At 37.8% G+C, this 19,178-nt stretch overlaps 1 protein-coding gene across 1 annotated transcript in view; it reads left to right on the top strand.

The window, feature by feature from the left end:
* Window positions 1-13,790, top strand: part of LOC117528089 (SEC14-like protein 1) — a 28,836-nt gene extending 15,046 nt beyond the window's left edge. Inside the window, exons 8-14 of the mRNA XM_034190620.1 lie at window positions 3,091-3,179; window positions 10,108-10,178; window positions 10,261-10,432; window positions 11,498-11,632; window positions 11,739-11,873; window positions 13,291-13,527; window positions 13,602-13,790. Of these exons, the coding sequence (XP_034046511.1) occupies window positions 3,091-3,179; window positions 10,108-10,178; window positions 10,261-10,432; window positions 11,498-11,632; window positions 11,739-11,873; window positions 13,291-13,527; window positions 13,602-13,790 (1,028 nt within the window). The remainder of the gene's footprint in view (window positions 1-3,090; window positions 3,180-10,107; window positions 10,179-10,260; window positions 10,433-11,497; window positions 11,633-11,738; window positions 11,874-13,290; window positions 13,528-13,601) is intronic.
* Window positions 13,791-19,178: the final 5,388 nt, after the last annotated feature.

Here is a 19,178-nt window from a genome sequence, read left to right as displayed (position 1 = left end):
CAATTACTTTGTCATATTCTTTAATTGGGATTGGACAAACATTCAAACAAACAATTGTTTTCTTGCATTTGCTGTATAATCTAGCTGATGTCCTGCAGTGATTTTTGTTAGGATAGGATTCAGTCAGTCAGTGATTCCATAACAGGCAGTGATTACATGGGTTGTGGTCCACAAGGAGCCGTGAAGATACTGTAGGTGCCCCACTAGGAGTAATTAGAAATAAATAGCTAAAAAACATCTTTCACTTTCAATTTTGTAATAAAGTTTAAATTTATCTAAAAATATTTTATTATATGAAAAATAACCTGAAGTAATAATGGGTTACATTAGTTTTCATTTATCTGACAAGATTGTACAGACACACATACGCACTCACAGTATATATATATATATATATATATATATATATATATATATATATATATATATATATATATATATATATATATATATATATATATATATATTCTGTTGCCCATTACAATGCCCTGCACTGTTTCACTTTATCACTACCACACCACTTGCACACTGTCTTAAAGAAAATCTGCTGCTGCTACAAATACTGAATGGTTTGCACTACTGCACTATTTCACTTTTACTACTACCTCAGACACTACACTGCAAATACTGTGCACTTTACTGTTTTTATTGTCAAAATGTCTTGTCCTGTCATCACTGAAGGAAGGTGAGAAACGAAATTTTGATTGCTATATGTCTAGTACATGTGAAGAATTGACAATAAAGCCGACTTTGACACACACACACACACACACACACACACACACACACACACACACACACACACACACACACACACACACACACACACACACACACACACACACACACACACACACACACACACACACACACACATATATATATATATACTTTACTTACTTTGGAGGAGTAACAGGACGTAGCCAGTAAACCAGTATTGATTAGTATGTCTGGTATTTACAGTGGGGCAAAAAAGAATTTAGTCAGTCCCTGATTGTGCAAGTTCTCCTACTTAGAAAGATGAGAGAGGTCTGCAATTTTCAACATAGGTACACTTCAACTATGAGAGACAAAATGAGAAAAAACAATTCCAGGAAATCACATTGTAGGAATTAAAAAAAAAAAAAATTATTTGTACATTATGGTGGAAAATAAGTATTTGGTCAATAACAAAAGTTCAACTCAATACTTTGTAACATAATCTTTGTTGGCAATGACAGACATCAAACGTTTCCTCTAAGTCTTCAGCAGGTTTGCACACACTGTAGTTGGTATTTTGGTCCATTCCTCCATGCAGATCTCCTCTAGAGCAGTGATGTTTTGGGGCTGTTGCTGGGCAACACAGACTTTCAACTCCCTCCACAAATTTTCTATGGGGTTGAGGTCTGGAGACTGGCTTGGCCACTCCAGAACCTTGAAATGCTTTTTACGGAGCCACTCCTTTGTTGCCCGAGCGGTGTGTTTGGGATCACTGTCATGCTGGAAGACCCAGCCACGTTGCATCTTCAATTCTGTCACTGATGGAAGGAGGTTTTGGCTTAAAATCTCATGATACATGGCCCCGTTTATTCTTCCCTTAACACAGATCAGTCATCCTGTCCCCTTTGAGGAAAAACAGCCCCAAAGCATGATGTTTCCACCCCCATGCTTCACAGTAGATATGGTGTTCTTGGAATGCAACTTGGCATTCTTCTTCCTCCAAACACAACGAGTTGAGTTTTTACCTAAATGTTCTATTTTGGTTTCATCTGACCACATGATATTCTCCCAATCCTCTTCTGGATCATCCATATGCTGTCTGGCAAACATCAGACAGGCCTGGACATGTACTGGCTTGAGCAGGGGGACACGCCTGACACTGCAGGATTTGAGTCCCTCTCTGCATAGTGGGTAGCCTTTGTTACTTTGGTCCCAGCTCTCTGCAGGTCATTCATCAGGTCCCTCCATGTAGTTCTGGGATTTTTCTTCACCATTCTCATGATCATTTTGACCCTACGGGATGACATCTTGCGTGGAGCCCCAGATCAAGGGAGATTATCAGTGGTCTTGTATGTCTTCCATTTTCTTACAATTGCTCCCACAGTTGATTTATTCACACCAACCTGCTTGACTACTGTAGATTCACTCTTCCCAACTGGGTGCACATGTACAATTTTCTTCCTGGTGTCCTCCGACAGCTCTTTGGTCTTGGCCATGGTTGAGTTGGGAGTCTGACTGTGGATAGGTGTCTTTTATACAGATATCGAATTCCAACAGGTGCCATTAATACAGGTAACATGTTGAGGACAGAAGAGCTTCTTAAAGAAGAAGTTACAGATCTATGAGAGCTAGAAATCTTGCTTGTTTTTGGGTGACCAAATACTTATTTTCCACCATAATTTACAAATAAAATCTTTAAAAATCCTACAATGTGATTTCCTGGAATTGTTTTTTCTCATTTTGTCTCTCATACTTGAAGTGTACCTATGTTGAAAATTACAGACCTCTCTCATCTTTCTAAGTAGGAGAACTTGCACAATCAGGGGCTGACTAAATACTTTTTTACTTACTTATACTTTTTTATTTATATTTTAAAATGTTTTCTTTTTTCCCTTTTGATACTCTGTGTGCTTCTTACCCTGCGTGCTGCTAAACAATGCTGCTGGAACTTCAATTTTCCTGAGGGAGTCGTCCCAAGGGATCAATAAAGTTCTATCTATCTATCTATCTATCTATCTATCTATCTATCTATCTATCTATCTATCTATCTATCTATCTATCTATCTATCTATCTATCTATCTATCTATCTATCTATCTATCTATCTATCTATCTATCTATCTATCTATCTATCTATCTATCTATCTATCTATCTATCTATCTATCTATATATACAATTTTTTTAAATGGCACATTTTTTTTAAACATGCAGTTGAATTCAGTATCTAGTTGTTTCTCATCATGATGCCTAATTTTCAATCAAATATTGTAAATTGTAGCTCTTCTTACTTGTTGGTACAGTTATTATCAAGCTCCAGGGTTTTAAAAGGAGGGTTATGGCTTTTTCCCTGTTCTTTGACATTGTACTGTCTCTGTTTTTGCAAATATTCAGATGGCCGTCCTCTGTATATGCTGCGTCTTGGGCAAATGGACACAAAAGGTTTGGTTCGAGCGCTCGGAGAAGAAGTCCTACTGAGACAGGTACAATATGTGTGCAAGGGTAAATAATCTTTGTGATTTTATATTCCCGTTCCATCCCAGCATGTAACAGTTGCAAGTATATTTATCATGAGCTTGTCAGGAAGAGTCTGCTTTCAATATCAAGGTCATGACAATCACATCAGGTGAACAGTGCAAAAATGAAAAACCTTTCGGTCTGGTAACCCATTTTTGATCAAATTCAGAAAAAAAGGAAAAAGAATCATTTTTAAAATCCATGTAATTTAAACCTGACTTTCCAAGAAAGAAAGGGGAGGTGATGGTCTTAGAGAAAGGTGGCCTTCAGGGTGTCTTTGTGTACTTTCTTTGACAACGATTTGCTCTTGACAGATTTTTTTCTGCAATTAGCAGGAATAAGCTCAATGGAATCAGTAAATCAGTAAATGAGTCAGCAAAATCTCAGTAATTACCGCAATAAAAATGACAACATATTCAGATCTGAAATTTTAATTTTTGATAGATACAGAACCACTGAACTTCGTATCAGAATCTGCAGTTATTCTTTCATATATTAGTTTACATAAGAAAGCTGGCACAGCATGATGCGTCTGGCCTCCACATTTGATGCAACTTGGGGATTAAAGACCTTATCTGGTGATCTGGGTCAGATTATTAAATGGTCCTGTCGGCTGATTGGTGAGTCGCAGCTGAGTTTAGAGTCCCTGTGCACCAAACAATTACAGCGGATAGCCAGCTGCATCACTAGTGATAACTCCCACCCTCTGGCTAATGAATTTCAGCTCCTACCTTCTGGTCATAGGTTCAAAGTCCCAAGGTGTAGGACAAAACGCTACAGGAGTAGTTTTGTTAAAGCGGCAATTATGCATTTGAACAAATCTTAGCAGGGTTTCCACATATTTATATATTTATTTATTTGCCTTTTGCACATCAATTTTTATGCTGGCCATCTTTTAGTGGTTTCTCCTGATGGTTGTTTTTAGTGGTTTAGTAAGCTCGTGAGTGCCGGGTGTCACTGACTGAACGGTCCCCCTAAAAATTGGTCCCCCCTGATGACGCGGTTCACGGATTATCACCTCGTTTATGCTTCAAACTGCACACCAGTCATCATCTATCTCAGCAACAGATACCTGAAGCTTTAGTACAACAATCATTTCCACATAAATTCAGCATTATTTCATCATAAAAGGCAGCGGAAGTGATCAGCAGTGGTGGGCACAGAAAACCAAAAAATTAACTTCGATAACAGATAATCAGATAACTGAAAAGTTATCTTCGATAAAGATAAAACAATAAACCACCCAAAAATTTATCGGAATTTACAGATAACCAATAACAGAAATTCTAATATCTGTGGCACATTTACAACTACTAACAAAACAAATTTAATAGCTTCTAATAATATTAAAAATAACAACAGACCCAAACAATAAGACCATACTTTTTTCTTTCAACATTCAGCCCCTGCTGGAAGCTCTTGTTTATTACAGCCCTCCCAGCACAGAAACATTCTAAAAGCTACAAGCAGCATCCAACCGTTCGCACTGTACCTGTGCAAACACTGCAGAGCTGTCTTGTAATAATGTTATTATTATTATTATTATTATTATGCAGTTGTTTTGTTTTTAAACTTCATTTGTAAAAAAAATCCATTTGCAAAGCAAAAATTTGATTTGACAATCATCTTTCTTTCTTTCTTTCTTTAATATTTATTTCATTCATTTAAAAGAAAAAAACAGAAAAAACAGAAATAAAGCATCACAATCACCAGAATGAAAAGGAGCAGAGAGAACAAGTCTTAGATCTGACATAACCGGGGTCAAAATAAATAGAACACTGCCATCTACTGGTCCCCAGACACTGCCATGAACACTACTGGCCAGTAGATGCTAGATGGCAGTAGAAATTCTAGATAATCCCTGTCTGTTCACATTTAAAATGCGTGGAATTTAACAAACGCAATTAAAAAATCAACGTCTATAAATGCAGAGAATATATACAAGAGAGTTTTAGGCACTAGAGTTTAATGCTGTTGTCCTTGGAGCCTGAACAGAGTGTCTGAAATGCATTTGTCCTTACATCATCTCACCTTACATCATCCTACCCATAATGCACTGCGGGGCAGAGCATGTGCTCACAAAACCTTAAAAATTAACACATTACTTTAAAACTAAAACATATATCTGATATTTTTACTTTATACAACTTCAGACATGACAGTAATTTTAAAGAACTTGTCCAAAATTAGTTTGGTTAAAATTTGAACCATAAGTTAAAGATGTATGCCTCTGGATGACTTGGGTCATATTACCAACATATAAGTATGGTGTTCAAAGAAATGGGTATTTTTCTTTTTGTGGCTGTTTTTCTGTTGTTTGCAGAGGATTGAAATGCTTTTTATGCAAGTAATTCTTTTCTGTATGCAAAGGTTATAACTGTGTCTGTTAAATAACTTTTAATAGGTGGGTGCTAAACTAATTTTAAAAAGTCTTGTTGCTGTTCAGCATTGTTTATTGGTTTAAATGTTATTGGACAAAAATTAATAGGAAGATAATTAGTCCAATGATGGTCTTTAAAGTTATCTTAGAAGATAATCAGATAATGAAAGTTATCTTCAATAATTATCTGTTTTTGGATTATCGGAACTGTGCCCACCACTGGTGATCAGAGCGCCGTGGCTACGCTAGCTGATGCGTTCACTGCGCGTTGGACATTTCATAGCATCACAAAATTTCGCCTCGTTTCTGCTTAAAATTGACTTTAGAATGATTTAAGAGGGTTTACCTTTATCATCTGATGGTTAATAATCCCATTAATCCATTTGATTGCTTTGAGTGAAGAGACTCCATCTCAGACGTGTTGCTGTGGTCCAAAATGACGCATGCACAGATGCAAAAGGCAGACTGTTTTTTAGGGGTGGACCGTTATGTCTGCAACACTGGTTGTGTCTGTGTTATTGCATATGTTCTTTGTTAGTGTTTTTATTGTGCCTGACTAACATGGACGCCCTTTTCTATTTGCTCCAAGACAAATCTACCTACTGGTACAAATAAAGTCACTTGTACCTGAACCTTAGTGATTTTCCTATCAGGTCAGAGAATTGAACCAATGACCTTCTAGCCTCAAGCCCACTTCTCTAACCTTTAGACTACCACTTCTCCAAATTCCTGTACTCGTTACATTAGATTGACTTCCTCTAGCAGAACTTCAGAATAAATAGACGACATGAACTTTTATCTGCTGTCGCATCAACGCAATGATGAGATAAAGACACAGATGTAAAACAGCTGAGCAGGCAGCTGTCCAGTTACTTGTGGTACCTGAAAAGAGGGGAACCACACACAAAATATGATGTACTCCTATAATCCCAAATGAGAAAGAGCTGGGACGCTATAGAGAATGCAAGGGGGAGGGGGGAGGATCCGACAATGATTCTGACATTTCATTTCAGGCAGTATGAAAACAAGATATTTCACCTTTTGTCTGGTCAACTTCATTCCATTTGTTAATTCATATATCCATTCAAGTCTGCAGCACATTCTAAATAAGTTGGGACACTGAAGCATTTGCCACTTTGTAATGCTGCCATTCCTTCTCGCAACACTTAAAAGATTCTTTGATATTGAGGATACTAAGCAATGAAGCATTCCAGGTGGTATTTTACCCCATTCTTAACGCAAACATGTCAGTTGTGCAACAATACACGGTTGATTTTTCATTTCAAAATTCTTCACACGTTTTGTATTGGATACCGGCTAGGACCAGTCCAGCACCTGCAACCTCTTGTTTCACAGCAATGCCTTTTAATATGCACAGAGTGTGGTTTTGCATTGTTTTGTTTAAAAATGCATGGCTGTCCCTGGAAAAGATGTTGTCTTGCAGGCAGCATATGTTGCTGTATAATTTCAAAATACATTTCTGCATGAATGCTGCCATCATGGAAGTGTAAATTATCTTTGTTGTTAAAACAAGGAAAAAATTTAAACATCTTTTTGATCTTGAGCACATGGCATCCATTTCTTTTTCTTCTTCAAAAAAACATCTTGAATATTGATTTGTCTGATCATGGTCCAACATTCATGCCTTAAGCCAAGAGGCACTGATGCCATTTCTGGACAAGGTTTAAATAAGGTTTCTTATATTGCATAAAGTTTTAAGTGGCATTTATGAAAGTAGCTCTGTATTTTCCCAAAGTAATCCCTTGCCCATGTGGTTATATCAGCTATTGATGAATGATGGTTCTTGATGCAGTGCTGTCTAATTGATCTTAGATAAGGCTTGCATCTTTGTCCTTCACAAACTGAAATTCCTTTATATTCCTTGAATTGTTTAATGATATTTATGCACTGTAAAGAGAGAAATATGCAAATCCCTTCCAATCATTCTCTGAGGAACATTGTTTTTAAACATTTCAATAATTTCCTCAAGCATTTGTTGACAAACTAGAGATCCTTTGCCCATCTTTGCTCCTCAAAGACTCAGCCTTTTGTGGATACTGCTTTTGTGCCTAATCATGTTTACAGTCACTTGTTGACATCACATTTGTAACAAGAGCAATCAAAGATTTAGGATGTCTGCCAATCCGGATCTGGATCACCTCCAAAATTCAGTGGAGTCTTCCATGCCCTAATGTCTATTTGTGGTGCAAATTTGGTCAAAATCCTTGAAGTAGTTTTAACATAATTCTTCAAAGACTATATAAAGTGAAATCTTGATCCAGAATCTGGATTCGGATCCGGATCATCTCCACAATTTAATGGAGTTCTCCATGGCCTAATATGTATCCATGGTGAAAATTTCATGAGAATCTTTGAAGTACTTTTGACGTAATCCTTCAAAGACTATGTAAAATGAAACTTGATCCAGAATACAGATCCAGATCACCTCCAAAATTTAATGGATTCTTCCATGGCCTAATATGTTCCTGTGTTGAAAATTTCGTCAAAATTCGTGCAGTAGCTTAGACATAATCCTGCTAAAAGCAATCCTTAAAAGCCTGTATAGAGTGAAACTTGATCCAGAATCCGGATCCAGATCCATATCATCTCCAAAGTTTAATGGGTTTTTCCATTCCCTAATATGCATTTGTTGTGAAAATTTCATCAGTGCAGTAGCTTTGACTTAATCCTGCTAAGAAACAGACAGACAGACAAATAAATGCTGATGATATCATAATTTATTTATTTACTGTATGTTCTTACCTCATTACTAGCCCTAAATTAACCCCATCTAAACTTTTTTGTTGGCATGTTACAGGTCTTAAATAGAGGAATGAATGTATACGAGGTCTGTGAGAAAAGTAACGGACCTTATTATTTTTTTCAAAAACCATATGGATTTGAATCACGTGTGATTACATCAGACATGCTTGAACCCTCGTGGGCATGCAAGAGTTTTTTCACGCCTGTCGGTTACGTCATTCGCCTGTGGGCAGTCTTTGAGTGAGGAGTGGCCCACCCTCTCGTCGATTTTTTCATTGTTTAGGAATGGCTCAGAGACTGCTGCTTTGTTTGATAAAAATTTTTTCAAAACCTGTAAGGCACAACTGAGTGGACACCATTCGATAAATTCAGCTGGTTTTCGGTAAAAATTTTAACGGCTGATGAGAGATTTTGGTCTGTAAGTGTTGCGTCATCGTCTCGCTGTTTCAAGCTGAAAACTTCCTAATTTCAGGCTCTGTAGACCCAAGACGTCGTGAGATAACAGAGAACTTTCAGAAGAATTCAGGATCAGGAGTTTATCCAGACATTCCACTGTTAAAGCAGATTTTGTAATGAAAGAACATGCGGGCAGATTTGCATGTCGGGCCAGACCCGACCGCGGGGGGTCGCCACAGGAAAAACACCTCCGTTGGAAACCTTAACGGACAAGTTGGAACATGCCCAGCTGTTAAACAATTTCTCAGATACTCACTTGTTGAAAGCCATCAAAAGCCGCCTGAATTTTACAAATGGTTTTCAACATGGAGGTGTTTTTCATGTCGCGGCGCAGACGGATTTGTCACGTCGTCACGGATCAGACTCGGCAAATTCGTCCGCACGTTCTTTCATTACAAAATCTCCTTTAACAGTGAAATGTCCAGGTAAACTCCTGATGCCGGCTTCTTCTGAAATTTCTCTGTTCTCTGACGATGTCCTGGGTGAACAGAGCTTTAAATTAGGATGTTTTCAGCTTGAAACAGCCAGACGGACACCACCTCCGACCGCGCCGCGCCGATCCGCTTTGTGGGCTGTGCTTAAAGTGAAAGAAACTCCACAATCTCTCATCAGCCGTTAAACTTTACACCGAAAACCAGCTGAATTTCTCGAATAGTGTCCACACAGATATCCCTCACTGGTCCTGAAAAAATTTGATAAAGCAACGCGTGCCATCTCCCTGCAGCTTCTCAGACAAAGAGATTCCGACGGGAGGGGGAGTCCACACCTCACTCAAAGCCTGCCCACAGGCGAATGACGTCACCGACAGGCATGACAAAACTCACGCATGCGCACGAGGGTTCAAGCTTGTCTGACGTTAAAAACATATGATTCAAATCCATTTATTTTTTGAAAAAAATAAAAAGGACCGCTTTTTTTTTATCACAGACCTCGTATTAACAAATGAAGTTGACCACACATACTAAAACATCTTGGATTCATCATATCTGCAATGAAATAGAAGTCCACGTAAATGTAAGAACTGCGACATTGCTGTTATATGTTTTTATTCTTTTTCTTTTTTCATTTTCCATGCCATTCTGGTTTGGGATCAAAGTTTCTACATGGATTACTCAACTTTGATGTGGTTACTCTGAGCCACTGTTCATGATTTGTTTTCAGCTCTAACATATTGCAAGACTTAAAATAAGAATAGATGTTCAAATATTCATATATTGACGTAAGTGTGAATAAAGTCATAGCTATTTAAATATCCCCTCTTGTATTAATGCTCATGTTTTGTGGCTGTGAACCAGGTCTTGTCCATCAATGAGGAAGGATTAAACCGTTGTGAGGAAAACACCAAAGTTTTTGGTCAACCCATCAGGTATGACTCCAGCACTTTGCAGCAGTGCAGCGCCACATGCTGGTGTGTAGTGATGCAGCGCGCATGTTATTGTGCCCGTCAGCTCTTGGACTTGTCTGGTGGATCTGGAGGGTCTTAACATGCGTCACCTGTGGAGACCAGGCATCAAGACACTCTTAAAAATTATTGAGGTGGTGGAAGCCAACTACCCAGAGACTCTGGACCGCCTGCTCATAGTGAGGGCACCGAGAATATTTCCAGTACTATGGACCCTGGTGAGCTCAATATGCTGCAGTTACACTGAGAATTACTGATTTAATTTTAAAGGTAACCCTCACAATGAGTTGGTAAAGTATGTCTACACTCAAAAAAATGGCTCATTGGATGAACTCAATTCAATTATGTGCAGGATTTCCATCTAATAATTATATGTAGTCCCAACTAAATTAAATTATCTTGCATGGATGCGCTTTATTTGAGTTGGGGCTACATATATTTATTAGATGGAAATCCTGCTCATAAATTAATTGAGTTCATCCAATGCATCAGTTTTTTGAGTGTAGGTGCACATCGATTGAATCTTAGTGTGACATTTGACCCCAGTGACCTTTACCTTCAACTAAATGATTGACCTCTGGCTGACCTTGGTTGAAAATAAAATCCCTTGACTTTGACCTTTGCCAAAATAATTCTTTAAGGGCAATTTGTGCATCAGTGTCCACTGATATACAAAGTTTGGTAGAAATCTGCAAAGGAGCAGCAAGCCAGTAAACACACGTGCAGACATGACCTTCACTTCAATTCAATTTATTTATACAGCACTAAATCACAACATAAGTTGCCCCAATGCATATGTTACCCTGTAACATAACTAAACATGGCACATGGTGCAAACTATTCCTTTTTAAATCCTTTTTAACTCAACAAATAATTTGAATTTTTTTTTCCAAAATTAGAGCAACTTTAACAAACTAATATTGACCTTTGTCACCATTCTTGCTGTTTTTACCCCATAACTCCATAGCATTCAGTCATACATAGTCCAAACTATACCTTTTTGGAATCTCTGTGATCAGACAAATAATGTGGTATAGTTTTCAATATGATTGGAGCATCTTTTAATTTTGGCCCCTGTGTAAATCTTCAACTGACCCCAACCTGGCTGCCTATTGAAAATTCAAGTGGACACCAGCCTTTTCAATAGGGTAATGTCTAAAGTGTATCTGTGCCAAATTTGGTGCTTGCATCCCCATTTGAAAGATTGTTTTCAGTCATACACTGCACTAATATGTAGCTGAAACTTCAACTGGTTGAGTGAACACATAATGTCTTGTTTCCAGGTTAGTCCCCTGATTGATGAAAACACCCGTAAGAAGTTCCTGGTTTATGCTGGAAATAATTACCAGGGTCCAGGGGGTCTGGTGGACTACATAGACAGGGAGCTCATCCCTGACTTTTTAGGAGGGGACTGCATGGTGAGTTTTGTCCGGTTGGTGTTAATTTTGTGTTATGGTCATGCGTTTTTCTCCAGATTAAATTTACTTCAAAATACCTTTGTGTGACTATTGTTGTGTTCTCCAGTGTGATGTCCCTGAAGGTGGCATGGTCCCCAAATCTCTGTACAGGACAGCAGAGGAGCTGGAGAGTGAGGAGAACTGTCTGTTAACCGACACAATCTATAAGAGCGCCAGCATCTTCAAAGGAGCCCCATATGAGGTACAGCCTCAACTGTTCACCATCAACACGAATAAATCAGTTAAGGTTGTAGAAATTAAAATGCGTGTGGTCAGAATTATTGGCACCCCTGAATTTTGTGTGCACAATTCGAAATATGTTCAGTAACCAATACAGATTAACTGTAATTCTACAACTGGAATATTTATTAAAATGTCCAAAGCTATTGAAAAGCTTTCATATATAATAGTCAAAATACAGATGTAAAATATTTTCTTTTTGTTGAATTTACAGTAGTAATCACTTTTACAGCCAGTTTTGTTTAGACCAGTCAGGGAATGAACACATGAACATTTCCACATCACTGAATATGTTTTGGATTTCTTTTCCAGCAATCATTAAGAAGCACAAACTGTATGGTAAATCTGCCTTGAATTGGCAGTTCCCAAAAACTGAATCCTGATGCAAGGAGACTTATGAGGAAAGCCACCAAGACACCCAGTCAGCTCTGAAGAACTTACAGTGTTCTGGTGCTGTGATTGGAGAAACTGTGTGTTGCATCATACAGGCTCATTGTGGAGTGGAACAACACTGAAAAAGAACCAACTTAAAACGTTGTTTCAATTGGTAACACCTGAATGAATTAAGTTGATTGAACTTAAGTTTGTAAGTTAGATTAACTCTAACTTACAAACTTAAGTTTAATCTGTTTTACCCCACTGGCAACAATTGTTGCCAAAGTGTATCACTGTCATTTTGTACTCACAATAAAAAATCAAAATGTTACTAATGCAACTTTTTGCACTTGTAAAAAAACAAACAAACATGCATAAACGGGTTAAACAGCTTAATTAATTTAGATGTTACCAATTGAAACAAGTTGGTTCAATTAGTCTCTTTTTTCAGTGAAGGAAGGATTTTCTTTAAAAGAAGACATCACATGGGAGATTCCAGCCTACATAGATTTGACATGTTTTATATGTTAAAACAGCAGATGGTAGAGCCTTTTTAGCTTGCCCTTGCATAATGTGGAATAATTTGCAGACTGAAGTCGGACAGGTGAGCTCACTGAAGTCTTCAAAACTACAGTGAAGACTTTTCTGTTGGTCATTTTTTAGTCTTAATGTTTTATGTTAATTTTAATCTTAATATTTAAATTTTTAAATTTGCCACTTGAGAGAAGTTCCTGTTTATGTATTAAAAGGCTGCATTGTTGTGTGGTGGTTTATTTTATTTTAATGTGGGAAGTGCTTTGTAAATGTAATTGGAAAGTGATATATAAATTAATATTGTTTGGTTAAAATTCAGGGGTGCCAATAAATCTGTTCAGAACTGTATAATATGTGGATTAGGGTGCCACCAGCTGGAATAAATCCACATTGCAGTCTCTCAGAAAGGAGACTGTGTGAATATTGTGCTACTTTTATACACTGACTCACCAGCTTACATCCTCCTTCAGATGCTGATCAGGATCACAGAGGCCTCCTCTGTCATCACGTGGGACTTTGACGTCTCTAAAGGTAACGTGACCTTCAATATCTACCATTCCAAGAGGGCCCCTCAGCTTCTTGGAGCTCATTGCATTACGGCACTAGGGGGCGCTGGTGGACAGCTGATTGACAGGAGCTGGGTGCTGGGTCTGGACTACAGCATGGTGGAGACGGCCCTCACCTGCAGGGAGGGGGAGAGCATCCAGGTTGGAGAACACGTGGAAGTAGTTTTCACAAGTTTCAAGCTGCAGCCTTACATTGATTGTTCATGTCGGAGCAGGGCTCCCACATCACACGGTGGCCTGGATTCTACATCCTCCAGTGGTGCTTCCACAGTGCCCCGGCCTGCTCTGCCTCCAACTTGCCCCGGGTGGATGACGTGTTGGCCTCTCTGCAGGTCTCCTCCTACAAGTGCAAGATTATGTACTACACAGAAGTGCTGGCCTCCCATGACTTCAGGTCAGTGTAACTGGTCTGAGGTTTCACTCGGTTTGAATAGTATGAATGAATGAATGAATGAAAACTGTTTATTTCGAACATTTGATACAACAACAATTACAAGATAGATCAGTAAAGACAACAACAAAAAAGTTCCTACTGTGTACCCAACATGTCCGAAAAGGGGTAGGGTGAAGCATCATCTTATTTATCCCTACCCCTTCTTCCCCACAACCAGTAATACCCTTTGCCACATATACACATAGATTCCTACACACCTAAACCGATATCAATATATATATATACATATATATACACATACACATACATATATACATACACACATCAACATACATACACATATACATACACATATATACACATATACATATATACACATATATATACACAAACATAAATATACACCTACACATACCTACTTACATACAAAATACTATATATTTACAAGCCGAAGCAAAAAACAAAAACACCCTAACCCTCACTACCCTTCCTCCTCCCTATACCCAGAAAAAAACATATTTTTGTACCGCTGTTTGAACTGGTTCATGCTTGGACATTGCTTGAGCCCCACTCCCAATCTGTTCCACATCCTCACCCCACAGACAGAAATACAGAAACCTTTTAATGTTGTTCGTGCCCACTGATGCTTTAAATTAAATTTCCCCCTCAGACTGTAATCCCCTGATCTGTTAAAAAACATATTTTTAATATTTGCTGGAAGTAAATTGTTTATTGCTTTATACACAATTTGTACTGTTTGAAATGAACCAAGTCTGTGAATTTAAGAATTTGGATTGTAAAAATAGTGGATTTGTATGATCTCTATAGCCAGTATTATGAATAATTCTTATAGCTCTTTTCTGCATTACTGATAGTGATTGTGTTGTACCTTTATAAGTATTACCCCATACCTCTGCACAGTACTGTAAATATGGTAAAACCAGTGAGCAGTAAAGAATGCGGAGTGAGTTGTGGTCCAGAATATGTTTCGCTTTGTTTAGAACTGAAATGCTTCTTGACAGTTTACTTTGTATATGTTTTATATGAGTCTTCCAGTTTATCTTATCATCTATTATCACCCCCAGAAACTTATTTTCATGTACCCTTTCAATATCTACCCCCTCGACTTGTAACTGAACCTGTTTGTCTGTATTACAATAGCCAAATAACATGTATTTTGTTTTACTTAAGTTTAATGATAATTTGTTTCTGTCAAACCATATTTTCAATTTTCCCAGTCTTATACAGCGGCACAACCTTAGCTATTTTCATTTGATTGGGAAATTTACCGGTTTGAAATGATAAGTTACAGATGTATGTTAATGGTTCTACAATCCATTCAATGACCTGTTTTACCACCACCATATCAATTTCATTTAAATCGGTAGTTGTTTTATATTTACAATTATTCACAATGTCTATAATTTCATTTCCATCCACTGCTGTGAGGAACATTGAACAGGGATTTCTTTCTATGAGATTATTATCCCAATCCTCAGGTTGGGAATCGGGAATTTTTTCTGCCAAGCTTGGTCCAATATTTACAAAAAAATTATTAAAACCGTTGACTACCTCATCCTTATTTTCCTTCTTGACATTATTATCAATGAAATACTGAGGGTAACTGTTTTTTATTACCATTTTTGATAATCCTATTTAATATATCCCATATTCCTTTAATATTGTTTTTGTTATTATATAATATGTTACTATAATATTCCTTCCTACATACCCGTATAATATTAGTTAATCTATTTTTGTATTTCTTATATCTATTTTCTGCCTCTTTAGTCTTTAGTTTTATGAATTCTCTATACAGTGTATTTTTCTTATTACATGCATTTCGTAACCCTTTCGTCATCCATGGTCGATCTTGGATTTTTGTTTTCTGTAGTCTTGTTTAATTGGACAATTTTTATCATATAATGATGTAAATATTTGTAAAAAAGTTTCATATGCACTATCAACATCACTTTCACTGTATACCTTTCCCAGTTTTGCTCCTGTAAATCCTTCTTTAGTGTGTTCATGTTTTCCTCTGTCCGCACTCGCCTGTATTTTATTTTCTCCTCTGGCTGATTCCGCCGATGGTTTCTATTATAAACGATGAAAACTGGTAGATGATCACTAATGTCATTGATTAATAATCCACTCACAGTGTTATTCTCAATATCATTGCTGAATATATTATCAATTAAGGTGGCACTATGGGATGTAATTCTGCTTGGCCTGGTGATTTTTGGATATAAACTCATACTGTACATTATATTGATAAATTCATCTGTTATTTTATGCTTATTTGGATTGAGCAGATCAATATTTAAGTCACCACAAATGAACACAGTTTTTTGATTAGTTTTTGAGAACATTTTTCCCATACAGTCAGTGAATGTTTCAATACTAGATCCTGGTGCTCTATATATACAGCTGACTAATACATTTTTGCTTTTTTTCTTCACATATTTCAATAGTTATACATTCTAATAAGTTATCAATCACAGTTGTCATATTGTCTACTATTTTATAATCCATGTTCTTATCCACATACACAGCCACTCCTCCTCCACTCTTATTTTTTCTGTTTACACAATTAAATTCATATCCATCCAGTTCAAAATCCATTCCTTTATCTTCATTGATCCATGTTTCTGATATAGCAATTATGTTAAATATTTTTTTAAACTGACTTAAATATTCTTTAATGTTGTTAAAGTTTGCATATAGACTTCTGCTGTTGAAATGGAGTATTGATAATTTGTTATCCGTTTTAATGATCCGATTAAACTGTTCATCTGTATAATAGCAACAACTGTCATTGATATTTGAGAAGAAATTATTGTCCGGGTCTATATCGTGCTCCAAGTCCAGTACATTGTGGTCTGTGTATTTAAATGTTCTCAGTTCTACTTTTCCATGATCAGCAATCCTTTGAGTTATATCCTTCTTGTCTCCAGATGTAGATGAATAAGTAGTAGATGAATAGGTTCCTCTGGTCTGTGTCATGGTGTTGTGATGTGTTTGTGTCCTCATACCTTATTGGTCATATTTGTCCAGATCCTCGCTTTAAGAAACACTATTGTTCATATTTGTCCAGCTCCTCGATGTTCCTTATTGCCATGACTTTTGCTTGTTCTGGTGATCCGTTCAGTTTGATGAATATTTTACAGTTTGAAGTCCATGTGTGCTGGATTTTTCCCTGTTTCTTCAAGAAGCGTGCTTTCCTGGCGATGTCGGCATTCCGTTTGGTGAGATGTTCATTGATGAATACGTTTGTCCCTTTCAGTTTTCTTCCTTGTTTTAACAGTGCTGTTTTGTGTTTTCTGTTGATGAATCTCATGATGACGGTTCGTTTATCACCGTCATTTCTCCGGGGCAGAGGGTGGCACGCTTCAATGTTATTTAAATCCATTTCTATACCTTTAGATAGGAGGAAATCAGCAACCTGTTTTTCCACAGAGCTGACCTCCTGTTCACTGGGCTCCCCTCCGCTCTCATCTGTTACCGCCCGTGCGTAGGACCATGGTTTGATATGAAGACCTGTGATGATGACGTCGTTAATTCTGGTGTACTGCTCCAATTCAGCCACTCTATTTTCCAGCTGCACCAGTACTCTGCGTTGTGTTGTGTACGATAAAGAAGGAGTTGAAGACAACTTCTGCCTTGCGGACCCGGGGGATTTATTCTTCCTCCTCACCACGTCTGTGCAAAACACATTTACATCGGTTTAACAACTTCTCACATCCAGCTTTCCACAGCAAACGTCTAAAACCAAAGGAACCATGAAACAATTTGTGTGAAAAACTACTACCATGCTGGTTTAATTTAAATTGAAATCATTAACTTAGCATTTTACATACAGTGCTGCACTTATTAAAAAAAAACAAAAAAACAAACTTCAACAAAAAATGTGCCAGCAACAGGTAATGTGTGCAACCTTTATCATTCAAAATCTGTAGGTATATTTAATGATTTTCTGTATTTTAACTCCTTATGAACAGGAGCAGTCCTAAAGCCCACCTCACCTCATGACGCCTGGAAGGCGACTGAAAATAAAAAAGAATACAATGATTTGCAAATCCTCTTCAACCTATATTCAATTGAATACACCAAAAAGACAAGATATTTAATGTTCAAACTGATAAACTTTATTGTTTTTGTGCAAATATTTGCTCATTTTGAAATGGATGCCTGCAACATGTTTCAAAATGTTTGTATGTTTACCACTGTGTTACATCACCTTTCCTTCTAACAACACTCAATAAGCGTTTGGGAACTGAGGACACTAATTGTGTCATGAGTGGGTATAAAAGGAGCATCCTCAAAAGTCTCAGCCGTTCACAAGCAAAGATGAGGCGAGGATCACCACTTTGTGAACAACTGCGTAAAAAAAAGTCCAACAGTTTAAGAACAATGTTTCTCAACATTCAGTTGCAAGGAATTTAGGGGTTCCATCATCTACAGTCCATAATATAATCAGAAGATTCAGAGAATCTGGAGAATTTTCTACATGTACGCAGCAAGGCCGAAAACCAAAATGGAATGCCGGTGACCTTCGATCCCTCAGGTGGCACTGCATTAAAAATCAACATCATTGTGTAAAGGATCTTACCGCGTGGGCTCAGGAACACTTCAGAAACCAGTTTAACACAAGTTTGTTGCTACAATCTACAAATGCAAGTTAAAACTCTACTATGCAAAGCAAAAGCCATACATCAACAACATCCAGAAACGCCACCGCCTTCTCTGCGCCCGAGCTCATTTGAAATGGACAGATGCAAAAAAAGTGTGCTGTGGTCTGATGAGTCCACATTTCAAATTGTTTTTGGAAATCATGGACGTCATGTCCTCCAGACAAAAGAGAAAAAAGACTATCCAGATTGTTACCAGTGCAAAGTTCAAAAGCCAGCATCTGTGATGGTATGGGGGGCGTGTTAGTGCCCAATGGCATGGGCAACTTACACGTGTGATGGCACCACCAATGCTGAAAGGTACATCCAGATTTTGGAGCAACACATGCTGCCATCCAAGCAACATCTTTTTCAGGGACGTCCCTGCTTATTTCAGCAAGACAATGCCAAGCCACATTCTGCACGTGTTACAACAGCGTGGCTTTGTAGTAAAAAAGTGTGGGTACTAGACTGGCCTGGCTGCAGTCCAGACCTATCGCCCATTGAAAATGTGTGGCGGCATTATGAAGCGCAAAATACGACAGCAGAGACCTCCGGACTGTTGAAACAACTGAAGTCGTACATCAAGCAAGAATGGGAAAGAATTCCATCTACAAAGCTTCGACAATTAGTGTCCTCAGTTCCCAAATGCTTATTGAGTGTTGTTAGAAGGAAAGGTGATGTACATAGTGGTAAACATACCCACTGTCCCAGCTTTTTTGAAACGTGTT

This window comes from Thalassophryne amazonica, chromosome 16, assembly GCF_902500255.1.
Source record: "Thalassophryne amazonica chromosome 16, fThaAma1.1, whole genome shotgun sequence".
In the NCBI taxonomy this organism is placed as follows: domain Eukaryota; kingdom Metazoa; phylum Chordata; class Actinopteri; order Batrachoidiformes; family Batrachoididae; genus Thalassophryne; species Thalassophryne amazonica.
This window is presented reverse-complemented; position numbering and strand designations above follow the sequence as displayed.